The sequence below is a fragment of the Myxocyprinus asiaticus genome, chromosome 7 (assembly GCF_019703515.2).
Source record: "Myxocyprinus asiaticus isolate MX2 ecotype Aquarium Trade chromosome 7, UBuf_Myxa_2, whole genome shotgun sequence".
In the NCBI taxonomy this organism is placed as follows: domain Eukaryota; kingdom Metazoa; phylum Chordata; class Actinopteri; order Cypriniformes; family Catostomidae; genus Myxocyprinus; species Myxocyprinus asiaticus.
In genome coordinates, this window is record NC_059350.1 from 17,998,633 (window position 1) to 18,011,822 (window position 13,190).

At 36.6% G+C, this 13,190-nt stretch overlaps 1 protein-coding gene across 1 annotated transcript; it reads left to right on the forward strand.

The window, feature by feature from the left end:
• Nucleotides 1–10,705: 10,705 nt before the first annotated feature.
• Nucleotides 10,706–12,889, forward strand: hand2 (heart and neural crest derivatives expressed 2). The gene is made up of 2 exons (XM_051703025.1): nucleotides 10,706–11,881; nucleotides 12,287–12,889. The coding sequence occupies exons 1-2, from the start codon at nucleotides 11,354–11,356 to the stop codon at nucleotides 12,383–12,385; spliced, it is 627 nt and encodes a 208-aa protein (XP_051558985.1). The 5' UTR covers nucleotides 10,706–11,353; the 3' UTR covers nucleotides 12,386–12,889.
• Nucleotides 12,890–13,190: the final 301 nt, after the last annotated feature.

The following is a 13,190-nucleotide window of genomic DNA, read 5'->3' on the forward strand; positions in this document are numbered from 1 at the left end:
TAGCATCAACACAATCTGATAACGATTCGTCCCAATAGCCACTTTTTGCCTGCACTACTTAAACGTCTTCCTTGGTCTTTTGCTTGCATCACCAAAGCGTCACACTTTGTCCATATTTTAAATGTCACTCTGATGTTGTATTCAACTCATTTCGGAGGATTGCAATAATTTACCCAAGGCAAAATTTTTAAAAAGGAAATTCATTTAAATTCTGTCATCATTTACTCATTGCTTTATAGTTAATTTTTTATTTTGTTTAAGGAAGTATTAAGAATTTCCGTGCAGTGGCTAAAAAAAACAAAAAACAAAAAAATGAGAGAGAGAGAGAGAGAAAATCACAATAGTAATCCATGCTATTCGTGTGCTGTATTCTGTTCTTTTTTTTTATCCCCTTTTCTCCCAATTTGGAATGCCCAATTCCCACTACTTAGTAGGTCCTTGCGGTGGCACGGTTACTCACCTCAATCCGGCTTCTGAGACAGTCAATCCACGCATTTTATCACCTGGCTCGTTGTGCATGACACCGCTGAGACTCACAGCATGGGAGGCTCATGCTACTCTCCGCGATCCGCGAAAACTTACCACGCGCCCCACTGAGAGCAAAAACCACTAATCGCGACCACGAGGAGGTTACCCCATGTGACTCTACCGTCCCTAACAACCGGGCCATTTTGGTTGCTTTGGAGACCTGGCTAGGGTCACTCAACATGCCTTGGATTCGAACTCATGACTCCAGGGGTGGTAGTCAGTGTCTTTACTCGTTGAGCTACCCAGGCCCCTGTGTGTTGTATTCTGGATCTTCTGATGCCTTATGATGGCTTTGTGTGAGGAACAGATCCAAAAGTCAGTATGACAGTAATGCATAATGAAAATAAGTATAATGAAACATATTTAAACACATGCAATAAATCTGAAGACTGCCGAGCCTATGACGAAATCGTCCACACTGAGGTGAGAACGGAATGACGTTTACATGGTGCAAACAAAATGTTGGCATGATGACGTTTGAAGAATTTATTAGGTATTCATATGCTACGCTATGCTATGCTATGATATACAATACTATTCTATACTATGCTATGCAATACTATGCTATGCTATGCTATGCTATGCTACGCTACACTATGCTGTGCTATGCTACGCTATGATTTGATATATGATATGAAAACAACCACATCATACACAATTAGCCTAACTACATCACCAAAGGGTTGTGACCTAATTTGCCCTGCATCCTGTTATCAAGATGATTTTGCTCAGCTGTACTCAGTTGCTCATTACTGCTCTATTATTTTCTGACCCTGACTTACAGAATATGCCCCTCATTTCATATGTCACATCACCACAGGAATGTTCCGTGCATGCAAATTTGTGGGGAAAGCTCTCTCTGTTTTCAAAACATAAGAACAGGAATGCATTCAACTACAACTGTAGCATGTTTGCACCAGTGGCTAGTTTTTACACATTTCCATCTGATAGTAATTAAAAACCAGCATACATCTATCAAAATAAATTTTAGTATGTTATACATGACGTGACGTATAACGTGATGATTTCAGTTTCAGCACAGCCCTCTCAATACAGTGGCTCTCAACATACCTCAAACACTAACACCTAAATAGTGCAGACTTCATCACACTTCACAAAGAAAGAACTGTTCTTCAACACACGCTCTGTCATTTTCAGCGAGCCGAGGTCTAGCAAGACCTCCACTCTGACCACTCTGAACCTAAACTCTTCGTTCTCACCACAGAAGAGCTCAAATTTATTACTTGTTATCCTTTCTCCAAATCTCCCTAACACCATTACATAACATGCCCATGGTAATGTACACACTAATGGGGAGAGTGGTGTAAATCCATCAGTGTGCCGTAAATTAATGCTAGGCACATTTGTGTGCATGGATTACATTGTTGGGGGGGATAATGGCCGCCAGGAGAGCCCCAGCATGATATACGTTAGTTTTGATGCGAGCAGCACTACTATAAATCGGGTTAGACCACAAACGCAGGCCAAGTAATACCCAAACGGTCCAGCAAAGATGTCCCTGTTTGCCTGGGATTTGACTCATATCTAGGTATTTATCTCTTTGGAATTCCACTGCAGCCCCCTTTGTCTCTCTTTCCTACACATACACATACACATACGCATACCCTGGTGAATAAAGACCATGACATGTAAACCTAGACACACTTCATTATTGGAGAAGGCAGGGACAGACTAAGGTGAAATACTGCCGAGCCAAGAAAAGCACTCCATCATATCCACTGTGACAATCTAACCTCTCTGCATTAAAAATGGACTGAGTGTTGTGTGTGCCTTGTGTCTGTCCACTAGGGTTTGATATGATGAGATGACCCACAGTAGAAGTCTCACAAAGCATAATGGCTCCACTTAGAGGGAAAGAAAATACAGGCACTGACATATGTCCACTGTTTAATCAAATTAATTCTGGAAATAAGTTGATGTTGTTTTGCAACTAATTTAAATGCATTTAAAACATAGGTCTATCAATGAGCTGTGAAAGTTTGTAATAACAGACTAATTCCTGTTTGTTTTCATTTCCCCATTAAAGAAAAACAAAGTGGAAGCAAGACTCAGCTAGAACGTTCTGAGAAGACACGGCAAGAGTAAGTCTTTTCATGCTCTATAAGATCAACAAGGGGTTTCCACACACATCCAAAAGGAAAACAATAGCTTATTAGCAATGACCCCGCATGCAGAAGGCTCAGTCTGAATTCTAACTGTATTGTATTCCATTCTGAATTAGATTAGCACTGTTTTTTTTTTTTTTGTTTCTTTTCAGATCCACAAACACAAGCATTTCCAAATGAGCCCCAAAGAGGACATATTGCAAATCCTGGTGCAAGGTTGTACACAGAGACAAGTCCAAACACAGCATCAAACATACATAAAAAAAGCTGGCCTGGCCAATCACCTTCCTCTCCTTAGCAGCCAGCACACCACAAACATGTGCACCTGTTAAGTGAACAGCTGATGGCAAATAAGGTGAAGGTCCAGTTTTGCTTGGCATATTACAGCCATTGCAAAAAAAAAAAAAAATAAAAGTACATTGGGAAAAGGTAATACTTTTGCTTGGCATTTCCCATCCATCATCTCCCCAAAAGAGGAAGCTGGTCTCTTGGCACATACACACAGCGGTTTAATTGAAAATTACAACATCCCAGCTCCACAAATAGTGTCAGATTTTGAAAAGTTTAAAACAGCTGTATTAGATAAAGTGATTCATGGCCTCACGATTCATTCTGAATGTTTTGATAATAATCAGACATGCAACAGTCCAAAATCTTCTGGGGAATACTCCAGCTGTAGTAACACCAAAGAAATGAGCGATCATCAAACAGTTCCTCTCACCCATGAGGCGTGATTGGATAACTGAGGCTTTCAGACATGTGTGGCTAAGAGTAAAGGAGGATGTGATGCAGAGCCGAGAAATCTACAAGTGTATGATTAATTGAGGGACTAGTATGCCAAAGCTTGTTAACATAGACAATATTATGGGTACTGAATAAGGAGGTTCCAACCCGATCTCACAACAATTCGTAATAATAATACAAGGTTTCTAAAGCTCAAGAAATCGAACGAATTGGCTCATACAAAAATGTATGATTTTTACTCTATAGAGAAAAATAAAAAAACCAACAAAAAATATCATTATGAGGTTTCCTAACTTTTAACCCTAAGCCAAACATAAACCTAATCTTAAAGTCTAATAACTTATCCAAACCCAAAACCGAACCATACACTGAAAACCCTAATAAGTTGACTCTTCTCATTTCTAAACTCATTCCCTCAACTGAATTGAGTAATGGCTTCTCCAAAACATATGCTATTTAGTACAATTAACTTGGTGTTCATATAGAATGAAGGTAACTAGATGCAAGTAGACTTAACTCAGATTTGCAATTTAAATATTGTTCTTTCTACTGTTGTTAATAATTTTGATTGAATTTATTACATTTTAGATCAAACAATAGCACAGCTCAAATAAAGATCCTAGGTCAGTCATTAAATAAACGTAATGCTCCAAAGAAATGCATATATTAGGGCATTATATATGTGTGTGTGTGTGTGTGTGTGTGTGTGTGTGTGTGTGTGTGTGTGTGTGTGTGTGTGTGTGTGTGTGTGTTATACATACCATTTTTAGGTCGCTGTGTCAAGTTAAATGTAGTTTAATACTTAGAAAAACTGTCCTGACAACCCTAAATATGTGCTCCATCAAGTTGTCTTTTGAATACAAGAACGCGTTTTTGTGTTGTGCTGTCTGCTGAAGGGTTGGTTTGTTCTCTTTATAAGCTGCGCTTTGCTTATACAGCTAAAGGTTTTGCTTACAACTCTCAGGAGAAAACTGGTGGTACTTCAAACTTGAATTGCTCAAGAATCTTCCTTATCACCACCTGACCAAACGGGACACTGATAACACTAATGGTGACATCACACAAAACAACTATTTGCAACAAAACAAAATAAATAACACTACAAAAGAGCTAAAACCTCTATAAATTCTTAATTACAACTATTTAAATGCTCCCATAACTTCCCTTTGACCAAGGAAACATAATTATATAATTCAAGTGCAAAGCATAATGGGTACTTCCCATAGCCTTAATTTTGTACTCAAAAGTTTGAGTTAGTAACACTTAAATCTTAAGTCTATGAATTTTTAAGATAAATGTGCTCAGTGAACTTAAATATTTGAGTTATGAGCACAAAACCTGACATTTCAAGTAATACTTAACTAAGACCTCTTGATGTTTCCAGTAATGACAACTTTAGGGTTTAAAATGACAGTGTTATTTTCATAGGATACGTTACGTACTGCACGTAAGTAAGAGAAACATTAAGGTTTTGAACAAGCTTACAAATTTAACCCCTAATTCAAACCCCAAACATAAACTTAACCATAACCTAAACCATGATTTTAATAGGAAAAAACTTTTGTCAACCAGGGAAGAAGAAAAAAAACAGTGGGGTTTGGAAGGAGGCGAGGGAAGCGTACTACGGGTTATCGAAATTCATCAGTTATTTGTATTATAATAAGTAAATAAATAAAGAATGCGTAACCAGATTTGTTTACAGACATTTCCTTTCTTAAATAAAGAGTTGGATAGGGGGCTAGCTAAAATTTTATACCTGTATTGTACTGATGTGAAGTTGTGTTTGCTGTTTGGTTGGTCACTGCAAATAAAATGTTTGTCTTTTTGTAAAAGCCAAGTCATAGGCTACAATATCTTGCGATTTTGCAACCTTGTACAAATATTATGTGTTTGACTATGTTGGAGGTTCCCTTGTCCGTAAACTCAAATACATATGACATTGGGAGTCTTATATTTTGATTCTTCCAAAAACAATCCAAGTTGAATCAAAGAATAATAGTCATCCTGCCACAGCCACTTCCAAAAAACCTTGTTGTTTTGTAAAAGCTGTGACTGAAATTGAGGAAGAGGTCATTTAAAGCATATTGCGGTCTTCTAATAGGCCTAAGATGTCATGTTGTTGTGCATACGGTGTGCACCACAAACATGTTCACATATGGCTCTGATTAAAGGCCAGATTCCCTGTTTTTCATTGGATTTGTGATGTATTGCATAAACTGGTTAGTAGTATTGTGTTAGGGCCAAAGAATGTGAATTATAAATCTCATTTGTCTCTCAAATTAGTCTGCGCTGGGGAAAAAAAATGTGGATACAAGACTCTGGGGGGTGAAATTGCTTTAGAAGATGTAGCCGCATAGCAGAGACACCGGAGGGCAGACTGATGATGATTGGCAAAGTGAGCGTATCTGAAAATAAGCTGTCCTCATTAGTATAATGATTTTTCGCCCTCATTTTATTTGGGTGGAGATTGATTGGTGATAACACTTAATGTGGTTGCAAATTGTCATCAGGAGGAAATGGCTGCATGGCTGCCAAACATGAACTTGAGCTTGGTGTTTGAATAGATGAGATGTACGTCTCTGTGACACAGGGGCTTTTCTGACCATTTTGGCTATGAGGCCTGTATTACCCACATGTGTCAGGTGTGCTCCTCATATTACTGTCTGCAGGGCTTCAACATTTACCTCAGCGGTACGAAATAGACAGCAGCCTGATCATGAGGCACAGGGAGATTAACCCTCCATTCAGACCGGCCCTTTTTCTCACACGTTTCTGCTTTACGTAATCAGAGAGTAAATCAGGAGGGCAAGAAACAATGGAAAAGTTGACCCTGTATTGCTATGTATGTGTGTGTGGTGAAAGGAAGTGAGTGTTGGTGAAGAAGAGGTGAGGAGACTTTGAACCATCAGAAACAGTGCAAGAAGAAAGGGGGGATGAAAACAGAAGTGGGTGGTGATGGAAAGATGAAGAGGAGGGGGGGAACAGAGCAATGTTTGTAGTCCAGTGGGAAAGTCTGTAAAAACACAAGGAGAGAATGAAGATAAGTTGGAGACGAATGGTGATAGTGGCAGTGTTTCTGACCAGACAGAGAGTTAACCATCATTAGAAACCAGCACAACCAATCTATACAGGTCAATTTCGAATCATTGGTTGGCTATGGAACTTCTGAGAGCTCTTGAATTTATTCAATGCTCATTTTTTTCCCTTTCTTTTCTTTTCTTTGTTACTACATAAAACTGTAATAATTGTGGCTTGCAATTGCAGTTGAATAAATTAGGACTGCATATAGTAAACAAAATTTTTTTATTTGACATTTTATCATTTTTAAATAAACAGCAATGCTTAATTCAAAAACTGTACACATTTATGTGTGTTATGCAATCATGATCACATGAAATTAATAAATATTTACATTGACCACCACAACACATGATAAAATATTTAAATTTCACATAACTGTAAAGTTGTTACATGCCCATCTAGGAAGGTTTGATTAGGACAGAAGTTATATAATATGTGACAATACAGGTTTATTTCCAGAGACAAATGGCAACAAATTCTGATTTTGTGTTCATGTTAACATTCTTGTGCACCATGGATGCCTAAAACCATCTCTTTTGTCAGCGGCTGTTACTCCAAATTCCATGCAATCAATTTTATAACATTCATCCTTGAGAACCAACCTCTTTCTTTCCTGTCACTCTCTTCTCTCTTTCCAACCCATTCATAATTGTTATCTATAATCATCACTCAGAAGCCCATGTCCAATAACACCTGTTCACCCCCTAACACTTAATATCTCATCCTCACTTTCAGAGCCAGCCTGAAAGGTGCACTTTGGAGCACTGAATGACCATTCCTCCCCTTTGTTTTCTTGGCCGTCTTACAGTGTCAACAATTTACCCAACCATAATTTATTAAATGTAATTGAATTCTTTATTTCTAAATCTTAAGGTAAGCACAGCGCTGGTTTATTTGATTATTGATTGAACATTTGATTATAATTTCTTGACCAACAGATTATTCCTTTTTAATACCTATATATCAGCTTGTTCATGCTATATTATTATTTTTTGTATAATAATTCAAAATGCTTATCCATATAGAAACTACAAATTAATTAGGATGTTTTTTGGTCTGTTTTTTATTTTATTTATTTGTTTATTTATTTTATTACAAGCTAATTAGAATTTATTTACCAATGGAATGCGTGTAATTATACATTTTACATAATTACAAATCATTCATATTTAACAATCCTGATACATTTTAATTAATGGAAATGTTAACCATGAATGTGGTCTTTTTTATTTAAAGTAATTTTCCACGAATTAGTATTATTATAGTATTAATATTATTATATGGCATTAATTATTGCTTTAAACGATTTATTTTCAGCTATACATAGAAAGAAAGAAAGAAAGAAAGATCACCTCATCCTTAGAATAACCTGTTTATAATGACTGTGATTCATGAGGGCAGATGAATTGTTTGAAAATCTCGTAAATGTCCCCTAAATCTGGCCTTTTGCCTGGTCCATATCAGATGACATATCAGATGGGCTTAATACTGATATAAATTAAGCTGAGTCGCTTGTTACGGCTTACCTGCCTGAGTATTACTGGAGGGGCGAGGTGGGAAAAACATGTCAGTTTTCAAAGACAGTCAATTATCACAACTAAAACGACAAAAAGAACAAACGTCTGGCAGAGAATTTGGGTAACGTGATTTGGGTGGATTTTCCACCGGTGTGACTGGGCGGCTTTATTTTAAGTCACAGGATTGAGGAAATGTTGAAAATAGCACAAGACTCTCTTAATGAGACCTCCAGAGGAAAGAAGGAGCCCACCGGCCACTGGACCGACTGGGGGATGGGACATTTGGTTTTAGCCCTTTTCATGATTAGGTATGTCAATAAGGAAAATATTAATTTACACACACTTTAAATTTAAACCGTCTTAAATATATCGGAGAAGCAAGTGATTCAGAGTTTATTATGTTACTTGAATCTTGAAGCATAACAGTGAAATTTTAGAACTGAACAGCAAAATTGAAAGCAGAGGTTGGATTTAACGAGGATCAGTAGACTAAAAATGTAGATATCATATTCATCAAAGTACACCGTCTGTTTAGTGTATTTTTGACGAGACGCTTATGCGGAGGATTAAATCGTGTTGTAAGGATTTGTTTATCATGACCTTATTCTAGATTATTTGTTGAGAACATGCTATTTACCCCGATATTTACAATGAAATACAAATTCAGCCATGCAGGCATTTATTTTCAGTTTATTTACTCACTCATTTAGACTTCAGCTCTGCTAATGGGAAAACATAATTTCTGATCACGTTTCGATTCATGCTGTACGATTATTAGGAACTTCTCTCATGCTCAAATGTTTGGTTCTGCATAACTATTTAATTTGACAAAATTCAGTTTGAAAGGAGATCAGGAGGAGGAGGGGTCTGTACCAGGAGTCTGACCAAGTGACCTATAGGCTGATTATATGTCATTAACTGGAGACTCGGCCTATTTAAATTACTCGAGAACTTCCATTCAGACAGATGAATTACGCCTGAACTCCACACACAACACTTAAACACGAATAAATCATGAACCTTCCTTTGTTAAATTTGTTACATTTTACACACACACACTCACACACAAACACACCCTCTTTCTCTCCTTCTTCTCCTTATGCCTCTCTCTCTCTCTCTCTCTCTCTCTCTCTCTCTCTCTCTCTCTCTCTCACGCACACACTCACACACACAAGAATAGCTATAGATATTCACACTTTGTTTAACATAGCTGTTATATTTGGCAACTAGAGGAGTACATTGTGAACTGTCAAAATAAAACCACCTATGTCAGCCCGTTAAGTCATCAGAAAGGGCTCACAATCAACAATGATACTTGCACGGTATTAGAGGCATTGCAACCAACCCTGTTCAGAATTACAATGTCCTCTGGATCCGGTCTAGATTTTCTACACTTTTATCAGGCTTTCCAATTTTCTCCAAAACGGATTAATAAATAAATAAAATTAATTAAATAAATAAATAAATAAAAATGTATTACATTAATCTGGTGTTGACTGATGATCATTTCAGTCAGAGATTTGGATTTCAGTCAAAGCAATTAAAATATTTTATAACACCTTCATTATTTGTTATTTTTCATTCTATTTTGTGTGTGTGTGTGTGTGTGTGTGTGTGTGTGTGTGTGTGTGTGTGTTTCTATCTGTTCATAAAATACTTTTAATGCAAAAACAAAGTTGAAATTCGGAAAGTAGTCCATTTAACATAATACTGTGACATGAAAAACATTTTTCGTTTCATAAAGAGAATGTGCATTTGTGTACATTATTTTTGTTTTATGTTGAGAGTTCGAAAAAGGTCTATTATTCTATTTTTGATTCTATTCTATACTATTATTATAAATTTAAACTTATTTGACTTATAATTCATTTATAATTACGCAGTGCACGTATATATTTGAATATCCGTTTGTACTGACGAGCCGAATGAAAAGTGTATTATATTCCCCAAACGCAAAGTTAAAAAAAAAAAAAAAAAAAAAAAATTGAACATATGTAGGATATTTCAGTAAAAGCGTTAATAGTCTACTTAAAACAGTTCATATTGTTGTTTCTTATTATAATTTTAATAATAATAATAATTATTATTATTATTATTATTATTATTATTATTATTATTATTATTATTATTATTATTGGCATATTTAGACCAGATAAAAATGCACAGTGGTAATATGGTTATATTAAAATGGTAATGTTTAATATAAGAATATTGAATTGTTTAAGCTGTATGAGGGACTAAAAAATGTTATAAACGAAAAAAACAATATGTTACTCTGCACTTTCCTTTTCTTTTTCTTTTCTTTTTTGTAATAACAGCATGCTAATAAAGTTTATAAAAGTTCATGTAATTTATATACATTTCATTCGGACTAATATCTCTTCTTGTTGCTAAAAAGACATCAATGCACTATGTATGTAAAATATACAAACTACCCTGTGATTTAAAAAATAAAACATTTTATTTAACTTGTAGTATTTCTGCTTTCATGGCTTTAACTTAAAATTAAAGAAAGACTGGCAGTATTGTGGTTCACATCTATAAGTCTATATTTAAAAGAAATGTAGGCTATAGCCTATATACGCCACACACACACACACACACATACCTAATATATAGAATTAAATAGAAAATAAAATGGAATGGCAGCATATGTTGGCATACGGTGTTAAATTTAGTCCTGTTTCTTATTTATTTTATACACATTCTATATATATGAAGTATCTTTGTAAAGGTTAGTGCAATTTGGGAGCGTAAACACCCTAACGATGCAGTTTATGTCCCTCCTCCTCTACAACGTTATTGGCTGAGAACAGTTTTGACGACATATATGAACCCAAGCAGCTCTAAAGATGTAGCTGACATGGAGATCAAACGGCGGAATTCGCCTGATTCTACAGAGTGAGGCTACGAATTGCTTGCACAACATCGACCGGGACTGGAACTTTTTCCATCCAACGCTCCACTTTATTGATTCCATCGCGGGTTTGAAATGCAGTAAAGGGTCTGAACTCAGCTAAAACGTTAACGACGATTTGTAATGGAACTTTCTCATGATGGATATTTGCAATGGAGAATGTAAGAGTAAGTAAATGATTTTAGTAATAGATAGCCTGCAGTTACAGCTGAAGCCTATTTTGTTCATCCGTTAATGATCTGCTATAATTTCAGTAGTAGCTTTGTTATGGACAAATAAGCGGGAAGCATTTTTTTTTTTTTCTATTTGAAAAAGTACCAAGTGAGTACTTTGTATGGGGAGCCAACCAGTGCCTAAATCGTCAAGTGAAATTACGCACAGTCTAAAAGCAAAAGGATACTCCGTCTGTGGTTCGCCGTAGGGTAGATCAGTCTGTCGCCATGAGTTTAGTTGGAGGTTTTCCCCACCACCCGGTGATGCATCATGACGGTTATTCCTTCGCTGCTGCAGCAGCTGCCAGTCGCTGTCACGAAGAAAGTCCCTATTTCCATGGGTGGCTTATTAGCCATCCGGAGATGTCTCCTCCAGACTACTCAATGGCACCCTCGTACAGTCCCGATTACTCAACCGGAGCACCCGGGCTCGACCACTCGCACTACGGAGGAGTTCCGGGGGCTGGCGCCGTTGGAATGGGACCTCGCCCGGTGAAACGTAGACCCACGGCAAACCGAAAGGAGAGGCGCAGGACTCAGAGCATCAACAGCGCCTTCGCAGAACTAAGGGAATGCATTCCCAACGTGCCCGCGGATACGAAGCTGTCCAAAATCAAAACACTTCGCTTGGCCACAAGTTACATTGCTTATCTTATGGACGTTCTGGACAAAGACGACCAGAACGGGGAAGCAGAGGCCTTCAAAGCGGAATTCAAAAAGACAGACTCCAAAGAAGACCGGCGAAAGAAGGACATGGTAAGAATTATTTACTTTGATGTATTTCTTAATAAACTTCATGGTCTTCATTATAATTTATAGTTTATAATAATATATTGCAGCCATTTATTAGACATAAATGTTGGTTAAAAGACAACAGCATGCGAAAAGCATTGCCATGTTAGACATACATATAATGCAAACTTGCCCTTCAGAGATAATAAGTAGTATTATGTAGGCTACTTACAGTATCATTTTGTAAACATTTTTTGTTGCATGAAGAACTGTTACTAGCTTTACTTTTTACTTGATAAAAATTGGTAGCCAGTGTGCTATTGGTATAATAATAACCATTTTTTACGAATAACCCTTCTTTTTGTCCTTTTTTGGTTTGTTTGTTTGTTTGTTTGTTTGTTTGTTTGTTTTTTGTTTTGTTTTTTACAGAATGACGTATTGAAAAGTTCAGGGAGCAGCAATGACAAGAAAACCAAAGGGAGAACTGGTTGGCCGCAGCATGTCTGGGCACTGGAACTGAAACAATGAGACTAAAGCAAAAGACATGAAATGAGGGCCTCTGAAGTCATTTTCAGTTGTTCTCTCACTTTATTTAATGGAATATTTATGTGCAATTTCCTGCTACGGACAGTGGATTTTTGAGGAAAAATCATTCCATTTTTGAAGGAGGATACTCTCTTGGTAAGAGACTGTGTGTTGCTGTCTGACATTGTTTGTGAATCAAAATGAGATCTGCCACTAAGGAGTACGTGAAGTTCTGTCTCTTTCTGTCTTTCTATCACTTTCATTATCTCTCTGTGTTTCTATCCTTCTTTAATTATAAAGAAGATTAGTCGATGTTATGATATAGTAAATGTTTTATTGAAAATGTCATGAAGTGTTATAATGTCATTTTGTGGTCGTATAGAATGCTGGTGTCTGAAACAACTGTTGAGTCCACTTAGTGCACTTCCGTCCAGAGACACAAACCTTAAATAATATTGAAGATGTAAGCAATGTAATAAATTCAATAAACCACTGTGTTTTAAACGATCTTAGACCTGTTATTGCATTGATGTAATTATATTATTTAACTTAAAAGTGCATTGGTAAATTACACACTTTTTCAATTATTCACAGAGGATAAGTGATGTTAATAAGCAGAACTTAGTCTCTAGTACTATAGAAATAAATGATACCTACGTTTCTGGGCCCAGAGAGACTGTTGAAGATATTTTCAAATATACTTACTTTGACGTGACAGTCAAATCAAATAGCACTCAGGAAATACGTAGCCAGAAGCTACTCGTGCAGAGACAGATTGGTTTCCACAGGCAGCCCAAACTGTGTGTAG